The 21,712-nt window shown below is 44.8% G+C and overlaps 1 protein-coding gene across 1 annotated transcript in view; it reads right to left on the bottom strand.

Moving 5' to 3' along the window:
* grk1a (G protein-coupled receptor kinase 1 a) overlaps positions 1-21,712 on the bottom strand; it is a 104,326-nt gene that overhangs the window by 36,826 nt on the left and 45,788 nt on the right. The window contains exon 2 of the mRNA XM_078232287.1: positions 17,330-17,457. Within this exon, the coding sequence (XP_078088413.1) occupies positions 17,330-17,457 (128 nt within the window). The remainder of the gene's footprint in view (positions 1-17,329; positions 17,458-21,712) is intronic.

The following is a 21,712-nucleotide window of genomic DNA, read 5'->3' as shown; positions in this document are numbered from 1 at the left end:
CTGAATTGGGGGAAGGCTAACTACAGCCGGAATAGGCAGGATTTGGTGGCTGTTGATTGGGAGAGGCTGTTCGAGGGTAAATCCACATCTGGCATGTGGGAGTCTTTTAAGGAGCAGTTGATAGGACTGCAGGACAGGCATGTGCCTGTAAAGAGGAAGGATAGGAAAGGTAGGATTCGAGAGTCGTGGATAACCAGTGAAATTATGGGTCTAATCAAAAAGAAAAAAGAGGCATACATGAGGTCCAGGCAGCTAAAAACAGATGGAGCACTGAAGGAATACAGAGAAAGTAGAAAAGGACTCAAACAGGGAGTTAGAAGGGCAAAAAGGGTTCACGAAATGTCCTTGGCAGACAGGATTAAGGAGAATCCTAAGGCATTTTATACATACGTTAGGAACAAGAGGGTTGTTAGGGAAAGAATCGGACCTCTCAGGGACAAAGGAGGGGAATTATGCTTAGAACATAAGAACATAACATAAGAACATAAGAAATAGGAGCAGGAGTAGGCCATCTAGCCCCTCGAGCCTGCCCCGCCATTCAATAAGATCATGGCTGATCTGACGTGGATCAGTACCACTTACCCGCCTGATCCCCATAACCCTTAATTCCCTTACCGATCAGGAATCCATCCATCCGCGCTTTAAACATATTCAGCGAGGTAGCCTCCACCACCTCAGTGGGCAGAGAATTCCAGAGATTCACCACCCTCTGGGAGAAGAAGTTCCTCCTCAACTCTGTCTTAAACCGACCCCCCTTTATTTTGAGGCTGTGTCCTCTAGTTTTAACTTCCTTACTAAGTGGAAAGAATCTCTCCACCTCCACCCTATCCAGCCCCCGCATTATCTTATAAGTCTCCATAAGATCCCCCCTCATCCTTCTAAACTCCAACGAGTACAAACCCAATCTCCTCAGCCTCTCCTCATAATCCAAACCCCTCATCTCCGGTATCAACCTGGTGAACCTTCTCTGCACTCCCTCCAATGCCAATATATCCTTCCTCATATAAGGGGACCAATACTGCACACAGTATTCCAGCTGCGGCCTCACCAATGCCCTGTACAGGTGCATCAAGACATCCCTGCTTTTATATTCTATCCCCCTCGCGATATAGGCCAACATCCCATTTGCCTTCTTGATCACCTGTTGTACCTGCAGACTGGGCTTTTGCGTCTCATGCACAAGGACCCCCAGGTCCCTTTGCACGGTAGCATGTTTTAATTTGTTTCCATTGAGATAGTAATCCCATTTGTTATTATTTCCTCCAAAGTGTATAACCTCGTATTTATCAACGTTATACTCCATTTGCCATATCCTCGCCCACTCACTCAGCCTGTCCAAATCTCTCTGCAGATCTTCTCCGTCCTCCACATGATTCACTTTTCCACTTATCTTTGTGTCGTCTGCAAACTTCGTTACCCTACACTCCGTCCCAAAGGAAGCAGGTGAGATCCTAAACGAATACTTTGCATCAGTATTCACAAAGGAGAGGGACATGTTGACTGATATTGTCTCAGAGAGATGTGTTGACCCGTTAGATAAAATCTCAATTACAAGGGAGGAAGTGTTAGGTTTTTTAAGAAACATTAAGACAGACAAATCCCCAGGGCCGGATGGCATCTATCCTAGACTCCTCAGGGAGGCAAGAGATGAAATTGCTGGGCCTCTAACAGAAATCTTTGTCTCTTCACTGGACACAGGTGAGGTCCCAGAGGATTGGAGGATAGCAAATGTGGTCCCGTTATTGAAGAAGGGCAGCAAGGATAACCCAGGTAATTATAGGTCGGTGAGCTTGACATCCGTGGTAGGGAAATTGTTGGAGAAGATTCTTAGAGATAGGATATATGCGCATTTAGAACTGAATAATCTCATTAGCGATAGACAGCATGGTTTTGTATGAGGGAGGTCATGCCTCACAAATTTGGTTGAGTTTTTTGAGGAGGTGACAAAAACGATTGACGAGGGAAGGGCCGTGGATGTCGTCTATATGGATTTTAGTAAAGCATTTGACAAGGTCCCTCATGGCAGGCTGGTGCAAAAGGTTAAATCTCATGGGATAAAAGGTGAGCTAGCTAGATGGGTGGAGAACTGGCTTAGCCATAGAAGACAGAGGGTAGCAGTGGAGGGGTCTTTTTCTGGTTGGAGGTCTGTGACTAGTGGAGTTCCGCGGGGCTCTGTACTGGGACCTCTGCTGTTTGTGATATATATAAATGATTTGGAGGAAGATGTAGCTGGTGTGATCAGTAAGTTTGCGGACGACACGAAGATTGCGGATAGTGATGAACATTGTCAGAGAATACAGCACGATATAGATAGGCTGGAACATTGGGTGGAGAAATGGCAGATGGAATTTAATCCAGATAAATGCGAAGTGATGCATTTTGGTAGATCTAATGTAAGGGGGAGCTATACAATAAATGGCAGAACCATCAGGAGTATAGACACACAGAGGGACCTGGGTGTACAAGTCCACAGATCCTTAAAGGTGGCAGCACAGGTGGAGAGGGTGGTGAAGAGGGCATATGGCATGCTTGCCTTTATTGGACGGGGCATAGAATATAAAAGTTGGCATATGATGTTGCGGCTGTGTAGAACGTTGGTTAGGCCACATTTGGAATACTGCATCCAGTTCTGGTTGCCACACTACCAGAAGGACGTGGAGGCTTTGGAGAGAGTACAGAAGAGGTTTACCAGGATGTTGCCTGGTATGGAGGGTCTTAGCTATGAGGAGAGATTGGATAAACTGGAAAGACGGAGGATGAGGGGCGACCTAATAGAGGTGAATAAAATTATGAAGGGCATAGATAGGGTGAACAGTGGGAAGCTTTTTCCCAGGTCGGAGGTGACGAACACAAGGGGTCACAGGTTCAAGGTGAGGGGGGCAAGGTTCAACACAGATGTCAGGGGGACGTATTTTACACAGAGGGTGGTGGGGGCCTGGAATGCACTGCCAAGCAAGGTGATTGAGGCGGACACGCTGGGATCATTTAAGACTTATCCAGATAGCCACATGAACAGCCTGGGAATAGAGGGATACAAACGAATGGTCTAGTTGGGCACATGAGCGGCACAGGCTTGGAGGGCCGAAGGGCCTGTTCCTGTGCTGTATTGTTCTTTGATCTTTGACAGCCCTAGACTATGTCCGTAGTCACCTCGACCAGACTCTCCTCCACATTGTGAATGAACATGGCCGCCCAAAACTTGCAGCAGAATTCATTGCCATTCTCTTACAAGCCACAGTGTCGTGACTCGGCTGTGACTTATTACCCTGCAAGGTGTCATACAAGAGAAGATCGCGCTTTGTGTTTCCTTCTACTCTTTCACAGGATGTGGGCTTCGCTGGCTAGGCCAGCATTTATTGCCCATTCCTAATTGCCCTTGAGAAGGTGGTGCTGAACTGCCTCTTGGACCGCTGCAGTCCCTGAGGTGTAGGTACACCCACAGTGCTGTTAGGGAGGGAGTTCCAGGATTTTGACGCAGGGACAGTGAAGGAATGGTGATATATTTCCAAGTCAGGATGGTGAGTGACTTGGAGGGGATATCTAAGTGGTGGTGTTCCCACGTATCTGCTGAGTTTGGAGTCAAACATGTATACTTAGCCTCCTATATTTGTATCTCGTCTTATCTTCAAATAAAGAACCCAGATAATTATTTTACCCATTCTTGTTGTATAATTACATGTTTAAATCAAAAAGAAAAATGTAACATGGTGGCAGCATGGTTTTTGAAGATTTGACTGAGAAATCTACAAGCCTGAACCCTCAGCACCTGTCGCAAACGTGGCAGAAACATCCTTCAGGATTCAACCAACCCGCTCAATCGTGGTGACATCGAGCTATTCTTGGTGATGGGCATTGACGTCCCCCCTCCCCTACCCAGAGTGTATTCTGTGCTCTTGCTCAGTGCTTCCTCCAATAAAGTTTCAACATGGAGGAGTACTGATTCATCAGCTGATGGGGGTGGGGGAGGGGCTCAGTTAATGATAATCAGCAGGAGGTTTCCTTGCCCGTGTTTGATCTGATGCCATCAGACTTCATGTGATCCAGAATCAATGCTGAGTGCTCCCAGGACCACGCCATCCTGACTGTATGTCATTGTGCTGCTACCTCTGGTGTGTCTGTCCTGCCAGTGGGACAGTGATGGCGGTGTCTGGGACATTATCTGTAAGCATAGAATCCCTACAGTGCAGGAAGAGGCCATTTGGTCCATCAAGTCACCGACCACAATCCCACCCAGGCCCTATCCCCATAACCTCACGTATTTACCCTGCTAATCCCACTGACACTATGGGGCAATTTAGCATGGCCAATCCACCTAACCTGCACAGCTTTGGACTGTGGGAGGAAACCCACACAGACACAAGGAGACCGTGCAAATCCACACAGACAGTTACCCGAGGTCAGAATTGAACCCGAGTCCCTGGTGCTGTGAGGCAGCAGTGCTAACCACTGTGCCACCATACCTCCCAGGATTCCGTGGGTATGAATATGTTGCTTGACTAGTCTGGAACAGCTCTCCCAATTTCAGCACCAGCCCCCAGATGTTGATAAGGACAACTTGGCAGGGTCAATTGACATTTGTCACTTCCAGTGCTGAGGCCAATGCTGAGGCGCCTGTCTGGTTTTACTCTTTTTTAACCTTTCAGTAGCAGTTTGGTTCCAACAAGTGGTTTGTTTTCATTTCATTTCACTTAACGCCCGTTAAGTGTCAACCAAATTGCTGTGCGTCATGGAGTCACCTGTAGGCTAGACCAGGTAAGGGAGGCAGATTTCCTTCCCTAAAGGACATTAGCGAACCAGATTGGTTTTAAGCAACAATTGCCGATAGTTCATTATTACCAAGACTAGCTTTTTTATTTAATTAATTGAACTTTAATCCACCCAGCTCCCATTTGGCATGTCTGGAACATTAGCTCAGACCTCTGGAATCCTTGTTCAAAAACATTACCACACTATGTGAAGAAATTTCCCTTGAATTCCTTATTGGATTTATTAGCTACTGTCTTTTCTTGATGGCAGTGCTTGCCAAACCGTTCTCTGCCGTGACCCCATTTTTATGTTTCACACTTGGAGTGGGCCCAGAGGGAAAATTGAGACTGCAGTCGCTGAGAGAGATGGGGGTTCAAATAGCAGGGGTACAGACACAAAAAGAACAACTACGACACTTACCAATTTGCAGTCCCCACTGGGATCAGTGACCGGGCCTCAGAATCATTGGACTAGGCCACACCCACAGGCAAAATATAAAAGATTGCATATGTTTAAAGGCGTCTCACATTCAATCCCAGGACTGTCAAATCTGAGCCTCCATCAGCCACCATCGCTTCCTCGGAGCACAGGGCCCCAAATGCTCATCAGTGGCAACTCTCAGTTCGGGAACCTCTCTTCTATGACCCTTCCCCACCCACCACACAAATGGAAATACCTCCCCTATGTTTACCCTGTCGAACCACTTCATCATTTTAAAGATCTCTCTCTCAGGTCACCTCTTAATCTTTCCTGGAGAAAGGTTCCCACTGGTTAAGTCTTTCTGATGGCTATAATTCCTCAGTTCCTATCATTTATATATTTTTGGGGGTTTTTCCTGTGTTTCAATAATAATATGGATGCTAGAATTATGCATGATATTCAGCATGGTCTAACCAAGATAAAAGCAAAATACTGCAGATGCTGGAATCTGAAACAAAAACAGAAAGGCTGGAAAATCTCAGCAGGTCTGACAGCATCTGTGGGGAAGGAATGGAGCCAACGTTTCGAGTCTGGATGACTCAAACCAAGATTCTTTATACGGTTAACATATTCTCTGCTTTTCAATTTTATTGCTCTAAAAAGTAACGATGTGCTATGTGTTTGGATCTTTTATTTGTTAAGGAAAGGGGATGCTTGGGCTTTGAAATGCAGCAAAACTATATGTTCTATCTGGCTTGCCATAGTCATGTGACCTTGGCCATGCGAAAAGCTGAGTAATCTGTAATCCTACATTCAGTTCACTAAAGACTTCAGATTGGAAAGCACTGCAATCATTTCAGGAAGTGCAACTGAAATAGAGGTTTGAAATCCTGGAAATTCTGCAGAGCAGATGCAGCTCAGAAAGACAGATAGAAATGTTCAAAATTTGCTAAAAATAAAGGAATCGAAAAGCAAACACATACCAGAGGCAAGGCTGCAAATAAAACACAGTGAGTGAAAATGGCAGTAAACCTCTCTTCCCAGCTCCTGTCGAAGTGGAAAGTGATATGTGGCAGAATTGGCAGTTTATTTTCACTTGCAATAACAAAACTACAAGCTGGCAATAGGGTTAATTAACAAGCCAGAACCGATAAGAGTAGCCACATTCTTAAAACTGCAGGGGAGACACTGCTATAAATTGTTGACAAGAATGACAAAGATTTCGAAAGCCTTGAACAAATGCTTTGAGCCCCAAGTGAACATAACTTATGAATGCTATGCATTCAATGCTAGAGCTCAAGGGGAAAAATAACCCATTGAATGGTACATCACTGCAGTGACAGAGCTAGCAGAATCATGTGATTCGGACAGCTAAAATATGATCTGATTAAAGATAGAATACTCTTAGGCATTCAAGACATCCAGAGAGAGAATGTCTACTGCAAGAGGAGGAACTTATACTCAGGAAAGTGATTGTGTGTCGAAATGCAGAGCTTGTAAAACACCAGTTAGAACGTGTGTCTGGCAGAGCAGACCGGGAGATATACGGCATTGAGAGACATAACAGACTGAAAGAATTGAACAATCATAGACAAAGAGCAAGATGCAAATACTGCGGAGGATGTAGACAAGAGGAAAAGAAGGATTGCCTAGAGTGGGGAAAGTGTTTTATCTGTGTGGAGAACCATAGATGGTTACCACTATGGGTACTGAACCATAGATGGTTATCACGATGGGTACTTGTACATATGTTACTCTTGTCACTGTTGGGGTTAGGGTTGGGGTGTTCCACCTGTTGGTATTGTTCTGTGGTACACTCCGGTTGGCTCCGCCTACCTATAGGAGTATAAAGGTCACTGCACTGCCCAGTGACCCTTTAGTCTGGGATTGTATTGTTAAGCAGTATGCTCCATTCTTGTTGCTAATAAAAGCCTTTATTTCCCGGGTACGATCCAGCCTCCCGAGTGAATTAATCGCGCATCAATCTGCAAGAAGCAGAATCATCTCATACACCAGTGTTTGGCAAGAACAAAAGCAAAACACACCAATACAGATAATCACTGGAGAACTATCAGCAGAAGGGTCTGATGAAGCACTGTACGCCATTGAACAGGCTGGTTCCATCTTGTCTGTGGGTGAGAAATGGTTTGTCACTGTTACAATAATAACTGGAAGAGAGTATCAAGTGAACATGAAGTGCCAGATAAGCACTGGCGCATCAGGCAACATAATGATCTTTACAGACCTGTACAAAGTAGTTCAACTTGGTGATCAGAAACTGAAGCACTCGGATGTGAGGTTGAGACTATATAATGGCACAATACTTATACCGAGAGAACAAATTAGAGTCCCTCTTTCCATTGCATTGGGTTCTCAGAGTTCCATAGCTACTCATCTCAACCGCAGCAAGTCTAAAACTTGTACTGGTAACCCTGAATGTGCTGACAGAGATTCAGCATGAAGGAACAGCTCAACATGATCTGGTAGTCATCAATCCAGTAAGAAGTTTAACACAACACCAGGTTAAAGTCCAACAGGTTTATTTGGTAGCAAAAGCCACACAAGCTTTTGGAACAGGCTGTTCCTTCATCAGGTGGGTGGGAGTTCTGATCACAAACAGGGCACAAAGACACAAACTCAATTTACATGAATAATGATTGGAATGTGAGTCTTTACAGCTAATCAAGTCTTAAAGGTACAGACAAAGGTAAAGGTAAAGACAAAGGTACAGTGCAAAGGTAAAGACTCACATTCCAATCATTATTCATGTAAATTGAGTTTGTGTCTTCGTGCCCTGTTTGTGTCCTGCTTTTGCGACCAAATAAACCTGTTGGACTTTAACCTGGTGTTGTTAGACTTCTTACTGTGTTTACTCCAGTCCAACACCGGCATCTCCACATCATAGTCATCAATCCAGCAGAGTAATTGATCTGATAGACCAACACCTTGCTCTACCCAACATAGTGCAACTCTCCAAGTGCAACAAGAAGTAGTGACATAAGGGTGGCCTGAGGGCATCAAGAACACAAGGATGGTCACGAGATGGTCAAGTATGTTGGGCATACTTGAGTTGAATTGACAACCCAAGATGGCATGTTGCTCAAAGGAAATAGAGTCTTCATCTCCAAGGAGATGAGAGGAGAGATGCTGAAGTACATCCATGCAAGCCATTGAAGAATTGAATCGAGTCTGAGAAAGGTAAGGGAAGTGCTCCACTAGTCAGACATGTGCAATGAAATTAAAGACCATATTGGCCAGTGCAACGAATACCAAGCTAATCAAGCTCGAGAGCCGTTGATGGTGCATGATGTCCCAGACAGATCATGGACGAAGCTGGGAGTAAAACCTTTTCACTCCAGCAGGAATTAATTATCTTTTTGCATTGATTACTATTCCAACTACTGGAAGGTAGACCAGCTGACCTGATGACAGGAGAAATAGAATGCCTGAAAGCTCACTTCAATTGGTATGTCATTCCAGACATTGTGGTGAGTGACAATGGCCCTCAGTTTGCAAGTAGACAATTCAGTCCATCCACAGAGGACATTCAACACTACACACTATCTCCACATTATCCCCAGTTGAATGGAAAGACTGAGGCAGCAATGAAAATTGCCATGGGAATCAACAAGAAATTGAGCAAATCTGGCATATGTACATGAGGCAATCCTCGAGTGGAGAAACCCACCGAAGGCACTGAAAGTAGTCAGGCCCAAAGGCTAATGTTTGCTGCATGCAAACTAAACTATTCTTCTAACTGCAAAAAAGCTACTTAAAGCAGAAGCAGAACAGACGGCATTGAGAAAGATCAAGGTGAATCAGCAGGAAGCTGAATTTCAGTTTGACAAGATTGCCAAACCATTGCAGAGCTGAGCATTGGTGAGCCAGTCAGGGTGCAGACCTTCAATGCTCCCAACAGGAGATGTGCATAGAGAAATTGTCACCTCGACTGTGCGTGGTGGAAGTGAATGACCAAATATATCACTGTAACCACAGGCACAGATATACAACGTGCAAAGCTATTCGTTCACCACCATCGGTCAGCCAGAGAGAAGGGGTCTGACCTGTTGTGCTGAGTACAAAACTACCATCAATCCCAGAGGTCCACACATCCCCAGCAATGGAAACAACAACAGGGGTACCAAGGCAACCAGTGCCACATGAATGACACTCTCTGGACAAGGAACATTACCAAGACAGATGGACAATGACAATGTGCTTGCATACCATTAAAAGGTCTGCATGATTCAAAGACTGTGTGTGCAAAGTAAGTGCAGAGATTGACTAGTAGAACAAATGATTGTTAATCATGTTTACTGGGTAACTTGGGGAACTCACAGTTTCACATGACTGAGCAAGCAAATGCGTCTTCTGTTTGTTAGGAAAAATGTGGACATTTGGAACATTTGTTCGTTAGGAAAAGGAGGATGTTTGGGTTTCTGAAATGCAACAGTATTACATGTCCTATCTGGTGTGCTGTAGTCAGAACACACACACATACACAAGAAATAGAAGCAGGAGTGAGCCACCAGGCCTTCAAGCCTGCCCCGCCATTCAATAGGAGCATGGCTGATCTATGCTGGCCTCGGTTCCTACTCTGCGCCATTTCCCCATAGTCCTCTATTCCTTGATCTATCAAACATTTATCCACCTCCACTTTAAATATTTCTAATGATCCAGCCTCTGCCTCCCTCTACCATCTACCATGTGAACCCCCCCTCAGGATTTTATATGTTTGAATAAGATCATCTCTCACTCTTCTAACCTCCAAGGAATACAGTCTCAGACTATTTAGCCTCTCTTGATGGGACAATTCTCTCATCCCAGAATTAGCCTGGTGGATCTCCTTTGGACGGCCCCCAACATTACTATATCCTCTTTAAAGTAAGGAGACCAAAACTCTACCCAGTATTCTGGGTGAGGCCTCACCACCACCTTGTGAAATTGCAACGAAACCTCCCTCTTTTGAAACTTCAACCCTTTTGCAATAACGGCCAAAATGCCATTTGCCTTCTTAACTACTTGTTGGATCTGCTTGCTAGCTTTTTGTCTTCATGCACTAGAACACCTAAATCCCTTTGTACTTCACTCACCTTCAGTCTCTCTCCATTTAGTTAATCTGCCTTTTGATTGCTCCTACCAAAGTGTATAACCTCACACTTCCCCACATTAAACTTCATTTGTCAGGTTTTCACTCAATCTTCCAATCTATCTCCATCCCTTTGTAGAATCACAATTTCCTCATCACAACCTGCCGTTCCACCTATATTCGTACCATCGACAAATTTGGAAACCTTACATGTGGTGCCTTCCTCCAGGTTATTAATGTAAATAGTGAACAATTGCGGGCCAGGAACTGATCCCTGCAGTACACCACTAGTTATATCTTTCCACCTTGAAAAGGTTATTTATTCCTACTCTTTGTTTTCTATGTGATAACCGTTTTCAATCCATGCTAACACACTGCCCCCAATTCCATGGGCTTTATTTTATGCACCAGCCTTATATGCGGCACCTTGTCAAATGCCTTTTGGAAATCTAAACTCACTACATCTACAGGTACCCCTCTGTCTATTCTCCCTATTACATCCTCAAAGAATTCAAGCAAATTTGTCAAATGAATATTAAACTAACTGGCCTATAGTTCTCTGCCTTTCTCACTTTTTGAACAAGGGAGTCACACTGGCTGTTTTCCAATCTTCTGGTACCTTCCTGGAATTTAATGAGTTACAATAATTTCAACCAATGGGTCCACTATCTATTAAAGACTTGATTAGTTGTAAGTATTCGCATTCCAACCATTATTCATGTAAATTGAGTCTGTGTCTTTATAAGCTCTGTTTGTGAACAGAATTCCCACTCACCTGAAGAAGGGGCTTAGAGCTCCGAAAGCTTGTGTGGCTTTTGCTACCAAATAAACCTGTTGGACTTTAACCTGGTGTTGTTGAACTTCTTACTGTGTTTACCCCAGTCCAACGCCGGCATCTCCACATCATCCACTATCTCTGCAGCCACTTCCATTAAAACCTTAGTGTGCAGTTCATCGGATCCTGGCAACTTGTCCGCCTTAGCCCCGAATAGTCTATCCCTTGTGATTGACACTTTTGTAAGTATTTGATATCTTAAGGATATTTGCAATGTCTTCCATGCTGAAGACTGATGCAAAAAAATTATTTAGCATATCCGCTATTTCTTTGTTCGCTGTTAGCAATTCATCCACCTCGTTCAGTAGAGTTCCCACATTTACCTTAGCCACCCGCTTCCTATTTGTATATCCATAGAAACTCTTACTGTTTGTTTATATGCTGAATGCAAGTTTTTTCTCAAAATTCATTTTCTCTCTTTTTATGAGCTTTTTAGTCTTTTGCTGCTGGATCCTAAAAACCTCTCAGTCCTTTGGGCTACCGCTGTCCCTTACCACCCTGTATAACCTGCTTTTCAACTTAACATTATCCTTGACCTCCTGTGTTAACTAACCATGGATTTTGCCTCTTTTTCATGGAATCCCTCTTTTTGATTGGGATAAATTCCTGCTGAGCATTTTGGACCAGCTGTTTGAATATCTGCCACTGCCCATCCACTGACCTGTCTCTTAGTTTGTTTATCCAGTTCACCTTAGACGACTCCTCCCTCACACCATTATAATTGCCCTTATTTAAGTTGAAGACATTATGGACTTATGGCGTTCACCCTCAAACTGTATTGTGAATTATTTCATATTGTGTTCACTAACCCCAGGGGATCCTTAACCAACAGAATAATCCTTCTTCATTATATAAAACCAAATCTAAAATAACCCATTCTTGGGTAAGTTACACAATGTACTGCTTTAAAAAGCAATCCTTGATGCACTCCACAAATTCTTCTATATTACCTTGCTGATTTGTCCAATCAATAAGCAGATTAAAATCTCCCATGATAATTGCAGTTCCCTTCAAACATGCCCTTGATTTTCCCCATTTGTGCTCTGACTTCTTGGGAGGTCACATTTTGGGGGTCTATAGACCACTCCCACCCTTGCCTTCCTTCCCCTGCTATTCATGATTTCAACCCAAACCGATTCTACATCACTCTCCACTGCCTTTATATCACAATGTGGAGATGCCGGCGTTGGACTGGGGTAAACACAGTAAGAAGTTTAACAACACCAGGTTAAAGTCCAACAGGTTTATTTGGTAGCAAAAGCCACACAAGCTTTCGGAGCTCCAAGCCCCTTCTTCAGGTGAGTGGGAATTCTGTTCACAAACAGAGCTTATAAAGACACAAACTCAATTTACATGAATAATGGTTGGAATGCGAATACTTACAACTAATCAAGTCTTTAAGAAACAAAACAATGTAAGTGGAGAGAGCATCAAGACAGGCTAAAAAGATGTGTATTGTCTCCAGACAAGACAGCCAGTGAAACTCTGCAGGTCTAGGCAACTGTGGGGGTTACAAATAGTGTGAAATGAACCCAATATCCCGGTGCTACCTAGACCTGCAGAGTTTCACTGGCTGTCTTGTCTGGAGACAATACACATCTTTTTAGCCTGTCTTGATGCTCTTTCCACTCACATTGTTTTGTTTCTTAAAGACTTGATTAGTTGTAAGTATTCGCATTCCAACCATTATTCATGTAAATTGAGTCTGTGTCTTTATATGCTCTGTTTGTGAACAGAATTCCCACTCACCTGAAGAAGGGGCTTGGAGCTCCGAAAGCTTGTGTGGCTTTTGCTACCAAATAAACCTGTTGGACTTTAACCTGGTGTTGTTAAACTTCTTACTGTTTATATCACAACTCAGCACAGCTCTGAAACCTTCCTTGATTAACAACGCTACCCCACCTTCATTCCCCTTTGGCATGCTCTTTTAGAACACTGTATACCCTGAAATGTTGAGCATCCAGTCCTGCTCACCCTTCAACCACGTTTCTGTAATAGCTAATGCATCATGTATTGTTGTATGTTTCAATCTGTGCTATCAACTCATCTATCTTGTTGCAAATGCTTCATACATTCAGATAAAGCACATTTAGCTTTGATTTTTTACAGGGCAGCATGGTAGCACAGTGGTTAACACCGCTGCCTCACAGCACCAGAGACCCGGGTTCGATTCCCGGCTTAGGTCACTATCTGTGTGGAGTCTGCACATTCTCCCCATGTCTGCATGGGTTTCCTCCAGGTGCTCCGATTTCCAACCACAGTCTGAAAGACGTGCTAGTTAGGAGGATTGGCCATGCTAAATTCTCCCTCAATGTACCCGAGCAGGCGCCAGAGTGTGGTGACTAGGGGATTTTGACAGTAACTTCATTGCAGTGTTAATGTAAGCCTACTTGTGATTAATAAATGAACTTTACTTGGTTGTTTACAATTCTGGATTTGCTGTGTGTTACATATTTTTGTTTGCATTTCCTGCCCCTGTCTGTCACACTATAACAATCAAGTTCCCCCTCACTATCCTGTGCCACTGCTCCCTCATATACCCCTGATTTCTTTAAGCCTTCCATTCTTGGAACCCTCCCCTCTCCTAGTTAGGGCTCTTGTCTGAGTCCTTGATACAATATAATGTTCATATGATCTGTCCCTACCTGTAGCTTTCTGGTGACACTCAGACTGATCACTAACCTGCACTGTTATCTTTAACCTTGACTTCCTTGGTCATGTGACCCTTGGCAAGAAGGAAGCTCTGTAAACTGCCAGCCTGCAATCAGTTCAGTAAAGAGAATCACTGAGAGAGAAAGCACTTTGAAAGCAAGGCACTATGTTTACACATTTTAAGGATTTGTGAACCATCTTCATTACCTTAAAAAATTTGGGAAGCTCTTCTCCATTTACTTCCCAAGGAATAGGAGCCTCCTTATTCATCCTCCCCAAAGCATGCCACCTTACACTTTTCCTATTTGCCATTTAGTCTCCCGACTGGAAGCTTATTTATATTTTCTTATATTTTGTCACAGTCTATCCTCAATAATTTGTTATTAACAGTCCTGTGACGTCCTTTGGGACCTTTTGCCACGTTAAAAGGCTTTTTGAAAGTTTGTGTTTTTGTTAATTCATTCGTGTGACATGGGCGTCGCCGGCTGGCCAGCATTTATTGCCCATCGCTAGCTGCCCTTGAGAAGGTGGTGATGAGCCGACTTCTTGAATCGCTGCAGTCCACGTGCTGTGGGTTGACCCACAATGCTGCTAGGGAGGGAATTCCAGAATTTTGACCCAATGACTGTGAGGGAACGGCGATATATTTCCAAGTCAGGATGGTGAGTTGTTTGGAGGGGAACTTGCAGGTGGTGGGGTTCCCAGGTACCTGCTACTCTTGTCCTTCTAGATGGGACTAATGGTGGGTTTTGAAGCTGCTGCCTCAGGATCTTTGGTGAATTGCATCTTGTAGATGGTACACAGTCCTGCTACTGAGCGTTGGTAGTGGAGGGAGCGGATGTTTGTGGATGGGGTGCCAATCAAGCAGACTGCTTTTTCCTGGATGGTGTCGAGCTTCTTGAGTGTTGTTGGAGCTGCACCTATCCAGGCAAGTGGGGAGTATTCCATTACATTCCTGACTTGTGCCTTGTAGATGGTGGATAGGCTTTGGAGAGTCAGGAAGTGAGTTACTCGCCGCAGTATTCCTAGCCTCTGACCTGCTCTTGTAGCCACTGTTTATGTGGCGAGTCGAGTTAAGTTTCTGGTCAGTGGTGACCCCAATGATGTTGACAGTGGGGGATTCAGTGATGGTAACCCCCGGGGGAACGACATGCCCCCTGCCAGTTTGGAGCTGACATGCTCCATGTCGATCTGTCCCGCAGCTATAAAACACTGCTGATCGGACTGATGAGGTTGGAGTTGGATTTCTGCCCTTCATTAGTGACATGGGTTCAAATCCCACTATTGTAGCTGACAGGGGCGGCACGGTGGCACAGTGGTTAGCACTGCTGCCTCACAGCACCAGGGACCAGGGTTTGATTCTTGGCTTGGGTCACTGTCTGTGTGGAGTTTGCACGTTCTCCCCGTGTCTGCGTGGGTTTCCTCCGGGTACTCCGGTTTCCTCCCACAGTCCAAAGATGTGCGGGTTAGGTGGATTGGACACGCTAAATTGCCCCTTAGTGTTAGGGGGGCCAGCTAGGGTAAATGCATTACGGTGATAGGGCCTGGGTGGGACTGTGGTCGCTGCAGCCTCGATGGGCCAAATGGCCTCCTTCTGCACTGTAGGATTCTATGGTTCTGTGACTGAATTTGAACTCAGTTAATCAATCTGACATTAAAAGGTAGTCTCAGTAATGGTAACCATGAAACAATCGCTGATTGCTGTAATCACCCATCTGGTTCACTAATGTCCTTTAGGGAAGGAAATCTGCCGTCCTTACCTCGTCTGGCCCACATGTGACTCCAGACCCACAGCAATGTAGCCAACTCTTAAATGCCCTCTGAAATGGCCTAACAAGCCACTCAGTTCAAGGGCAATTAGCGATGGACAACAAATGCTGACCTTGCCAGCACTGGCTGCATGCCAAGAAAAAAATAAAGAATATTTTCCTGGCCAACATTCACCCCTCAGCCAGCATCACCAAAACAGATTCGCAGCTCAGTCCCTCTCATGGGCTATTTGTGGGGCTTTGCTGTGATAATTGGATGTTCAGTTTGTTTCCAGAACGTTGATTAATTCTGAAGCCTCTGAGATGAGCCAGTGACACGAATTTGCTTTCTCTCTATGCAAGAAATGTCAGTCCGATGGGGTTTTTAAACAAAAACAGGAAATGCTGGAAAAACTCAGCAAGGTCTGACAGCACTTCTGAAATCTCACCCTCCATCTTGTCTTCCAACCCCGCCCCCATCTCCCCCAACCCCTCACTCCCCAACCCCTGATCTAACTGCTACATTCCTCAGGCTGTCCTTTGAAAATCTGCACCTTTGTTCTGCCATTCACACATTCCGATCTGTTCATGGATGCTTCTGGCATCTTTCTCAACCTTTATCGTTACCACTGGGTGGCACAGTTGTTAACATTGCTGCCTCACAGCGTCCGGGACCCGGCTTGGGACACTACCTCTGTGGAGTCTGCACGTTCTTCCCGTTCTGTGTGGGTTTCCTCCGGGTGCTCCTCCCACAGTCCAAAGATGTGTGGGTTAGGTGGATTGGCCACGCTAAATTGCCCCTTAGTGTCAGGGGAACAAGAAGGGTAAATATGCGGGGCTATGAGGATAGGGGTTGGGAGGGATTGTGGTTGGTGCAGACATGATGGGCCGAATGGCCTCCTTTTGCACTGTAGGGATTCTACATCTATTTCTATTTTATTTACATTCCCTTTGTCCAATGACAGCCCCCCCCCCCAACCTCATAGATTTTACCTCTCTCCCACACATTTCCTCCCCTCCCCCCACATCTTCATCTGTCACAGCCTACTCTCTGATTTCAGCTTCTCTGCCGTTTGGCCTTTCACACCTTCTAGTCTCTCTATGGACTGCCATTAGCAGCCTTTCCTCTTGTTTTTGTGGCTATGATTCATCTTTCATTCCCTCACTCGGCAATATAAATATCTCCCGCTTTCTATGCCTTTTAGCTTTGATAAAGGGTCATCTGGACTCAAAACATCAGCTCTTTTCTCTCCTTACAGATGCTGCCAGACCTGCTGAGATTTTCCAGTGTTTTCTCTGATTTTCTTTGTCTTCAGCTCATCCAGGCTCTCAAGGTTTTCTCTATTCTCTCTCCACAGATGCTGTCAGACCTACTGAGTTTTTCCAGCATTTTCTGTTTTTGCTGTGGAAGGTTTTAAACCTCGTTTGGATATAGGTGATGGAGAGAGGGGAGAGGGTACAAAACAATTGCATTTGGATGAAGAAACCCTTTACCTGATGCGGTGAATGGAGAAATGAGTTGCCTTGCTGGTTGCTAAGACTCCGTGCCTTTGCGCAATCTGTTAAGTTGTAGCACTTCAGGCATTGTTAGGAATAAACAATATTTATTCATAAAGAGAAACTAGGTAAAGAGTTTCACGCCTCTAGGCTGCCTTGGAACAGCAACCCCCCCTGGCTGCTCCAGTCCTTACATGTCTACTACATGGCTGCCAGATGTATTCTGCCTGAGAGAGGACACCACTCTCTGGGTGGACTTCGTTTGTTCTCAGTCCCCAAGCTGTTGTCTTAAAGAGACAGACACCACAATCACTGCACAATCTCTCAGAGAAGAGTGTTTACCTCAGATCTCCTCCATTCATGATGGTCATCACCACGCACAGCTCCGCTTTGGTCTGAAAGGCGTAAGCTAGGGAGACGATGAAGCGAGAGTGTACTCTGGCAAGGATCCTCTTCTCCACTATAGCACCCTGGAAAAGAAAGACCAACCCGATTAGTCCATGGGTTTCAGTCACTGTCCTTGCAAGGAAAATTGAGATAAGTAGTCAAAGAAACAGCAGCAATTCCTATTGTCTACATGCATTATTTTCTGTTCCATCTTCAGCCTGTGTCTCCTTATTCCAGACACTGGGCGGGGGATTTTGAGCACTGGGCGGCACGGTAGCACAGTGGTTAGCACTGCTGCTTCACAGCTCCAGGGTCCTGGGTTCGATTCCCAGCTCGGGTCACTGTCTGTGTGGAGTTTGCACATTCTCCTCGTGTCTGCGTGGGTTTCCTCCGGGTGCTCCGGTTTCCTCCCACAGTCCAAAGATGTGCGGGTTAGGTTGATTGGCCAGGTTAAAAATTGCCCCTTAGAGTCCTGAGATGCGTAGGTTAGAGGGATTAGTGGGTAAATATGTGGGGTTGGGCCTGGGTGGGATTGTGGTCGGTGCAGACTCGATGGGCCGAATGGCCTCCTTCTGCACTGTAGGGTTTCTATGATTTCTATGAATGCATTCAAGTGTTAAAGAACCTCCAGGGTGGCTTCCTGAGTTGCATTTCTGGTTTAGTCCATCTTGTTTGAAGCCTGTGCTAAAAATGGCCACCTGGAGAGTCACTAAGAGATGGATAGCCACTGAAAGTGTCTTCTTCATGAGACTAATGGGTGTTTACCAATTGTTTACCATTTACATAGATGATCTGGAGGAGGGGACTGAATCTAGGGTATTCAAGTTTGCTGATGACACGAAGGTGAGTGGGAAAGCGAATTGCATGGAGGACGCGGAAAGTCTGCAGAGAGATTTGGATAGGCTGAGCGAGTGGGCGAGGATCTGGCAGATGGAATATAACGTTAGCAAATGTGAGGTTATCCACTTTGGAAGAAATAATAGTAAATTGGAATATTATTTAAATGGAGAAAAATTACATCGTGCGACTGTGCAGAGGGACCTGGGGGTCCTTGTGCATGAATCGCAAAAACTCAGTCTGCAGGTGCAGCAGGTGATCAAGAAGGTGAATGGAATGTTGGCCTTTATCGCGAGGGGGATAGAATATAAAAGCAGGGAGGTCTTGCTGCAACTGTACAAGGCACTGGTGAGGCCGCAACTGGAGTACTGTGTGCAGTTTTGGTCCCCTTATTTGCGAAAGGATATATTGGCCTTGGAGGGAGTGCAGAGAAGGTTCACCAGGTTGATACCGGAGATGAGGGGTGTAGCTTATGAGGAGAGATTAAACAGATTGGGTCTGTACTCGTTGGAGTTTAGAAGGATGAGGGGTGATCTTATAGAGACATATAAGATGATGAAGGGGCTGGATAGGGTAGAGGTGGAGAGATTCTTTCCACTTAGAAGGGAAACCAGAACTAGAGGGCACAGCCTCAAAATAAGGGGGGGCCGGTTCAGAACAGAGTTGAGGGGGAACTTCTTCTCTCAGAGGGTAGTGAATCTCTGGAATTCTCTGCCCATTGAAGTGGTGGAGGCTTCCTCGTTGAATATGTTTAAATCACGGGTAGATAGTTTTCTGATCGATAAGGGAATTAGGGGATATGGGGAGCAGGCGGGTAAGTGGAACTGATTCGCTTCAGATCAGCCATGATCTTGTTGAATGGCGGGGCAGGCTCGAAGGGCCAGATGGCCTACTCCTGCTCCTATTTCTTATGTTCTTATGTGAGAATGGGGAATTAATAATGGAAAAATCAGGAAATGTTGGAGGAATTGAACAGATATTTTGCATCTATACTAGTAACGTCCCAGAAATAATTGTGAATCAGGAGGGAGGAACTATTAATCACCAGGGAAATAGTACTCAGAAAATTATTAGAACTATAGGCTAACAAGTCCCCAGGTCCTAGGGTCTGAAAAGAAGTGGCTGCTGAGATAATAGATGCATTGGTTTTACTTTTCCAACATTCCCAACATTCCAATTTAGGGAAAATAGCAAATGTTACTCCTCTATTCTAGAAAGGAGGCAGACAGAAAGCCTAATATCTGGTAGGAAAATTGCTGGAATCAGGCTAAGTTGGGGTTATAGCAGGACACTTAGAAAATCTCAGTGCAATCATGCAGAGTCTACATGGAATTATGAAAGGGAAATCATGTTTGACTAATTTATTGAAGTTCTTTGAGTAAGTAACAAGCAACATGGGTAAAGGGGAACCTGTGGATGTGGTGTACTTAGGATTTTCAGAAGGCATCTCACAAGGTGCCACATCAAAGGTTACTACACAAAATAAGAGCTCACAGTATATGGAGCACCATATTAGTACGGATAGAGGATTGGTTAGCCAACAGGAAGTAGAGTATGCATAAATGGGTCATTTTCTGGTTGGCAAGATGTGATGAGTGAGTCACAGGGATCAGTGCTGGGACTTCAACTGTTTACAATTTCTATCAATGAGATGAATGAAAGGACCAAATGTATGATTGCTAAATTAGCTGCTGACACAAAGATAAGTGGGAAAGTCAGTTGTGAAGAGGACATAAGGAGTCTGCAAAGGAACTTGGATAGGTTAAGTGAATTGGCAGAAAATTGGAGTATAATGTGGGAAAATATGAACCTATCCACATTGGCAGGATGAAAAGAAAAGCAGCATTTTATTTAAATGGAGAAAGATTACAGAACTCTGAGGCACAGAGGGATCTGTCTGTCCTGATACATGAATCAGGAAAAGACCATAAGATATAGCAGCAGAATTAGGCCATTCGGCCCATCAAGTCTGCTCCACCATTCAATCAAGGCTGATATGATTCTCATCCCCATTCTCCTTCCTTCTCCCCATAACCCTTGATCCCCTTATTGACCAAGAACTGCTTCAAGAAATATTAGTATGCAGGTAGAGCAAGTGATTAGGAAGTTAAATGGAATGCTTTTGTTTATTGCAAAGGGAAATGGAATATAAAAGTAGTGATATTTTGCTACAGTTGTACAGGGTGTTGGTGAGACTAGATCTGGAGAACTGTGGACAGTTTTGGTCTCCTTATTTAAGGAAGGATATAATTGCACTGGAAACAGTTGAGAGAAGGTTCACTCAACTGATCCCTGGGATGGAGGGGTATTTTCTAAGGAAAGGTTGGACAGGCTGGACCTGTACCCATTGGAGTTCAGAAGAATGAGTGGTGATTTTATTGAAACATATAAGATCCTGAAAGGGCTTGGCAGGGTGGTTGCTGAAAGGATATTTCCCCTCATGCGAGAGACTAGAACCAGGAACACAATTTAAACAGAAGAGGTCTCCTGTTTAAGACAGAGATGAGAAGACATTATTTCTCTGAGGAACTTTGGATCTTTCTTCCCCAGAGAGTGGTGGAGGGAGGGTCAGTGAACACTTTTAAGGCAAAGGTCAATGGACATTTGACTAACAAGGGATTCAAAGGTTGTTGGGGTGGGGGGGGGGGGGGGGGGGGGGGGGGAGAGGGAGGGGGAGGGGAATGTGGAGTTGAGGCCACAATCAGTTCTGCCATGATCTTATTGAATGGTGGAGCAGGCTCGAGGGGCCGAATGGCTTACTCCTACTTCTAATTTATATGTACTTCATTTTGGGGGCTGATCTGAATGTCTTTAACCCGAATAGCAACCGCTGACTGGGAGTAAACACAGCTCTGGCATAGACTTCAAGTAGGTCTTGACGAGACAGAAATAATTTCATGTTCATCACTGCTGGAGATTTGAGATACGTCGGGAGGCTTTCTGGGGGAAATTGTCAAGGTTTTAACAGCTCTTGAGCAATATAAAGTTTATTTATTCGTCACAAGTAGTTCACAAGGAATTAATACTGCAATGAAGCTGCTGTGAAAGTCCCCCAGTCACCACACTCTGGCGCCTGTTCGGGTACACTGAGGGAAAATGTAGCATAACCAATCCACCTAACCAGCACGTCTATATTCTGCAAATGCACTTTGGACTTCACCTGAATGATACAAATGCTTCTCCACCTTCTAGGAGTCAGCCTGAGAAAGAGAGTGTTTGATCATGGCCCCCGTACTGCCCTTGGTCTGGACAAGGAATAGGAGGAGTACATGAGGCAGGAAAGCAGCACGTGTTGTTGCAGGAGAGGAACAGAGAACAACAGATTGGAAAAAAAAAATGTCCAATCCTTGCCTCAATTTGAAAAGCTCCGATGTACTGACTGCTTTCCAACAGAAACAGGCCAAAAAGCAGCTGTTCATCACTACCCTCTACTTTCTGTCCTGTGGTATCCCGAGATTACCACTGCCCCTTTAATCACACCTGTTTCCATTTGGCTAAACA

The sequence above is a fragment of the Mustelus asterias genome, chromosome 17, assembly GCF_964213995.1.
Source record: "Mustelus asterias chromosome 17, sMusAst1.hap1.1, whole genome shotgun sequence".
Taxonomy (NCBI): Eukaryota; Metazoa; Chordata; class Chondrichthyes; order Carcharhiniformes; family Triakidae; genus Mustelus; species Mustelus asterias.
The sequence above is the reverse complement of the archived record's forward strand: the minus strand, read 5'-3'. Positions and strand labels throughout refer to the sequence as shown.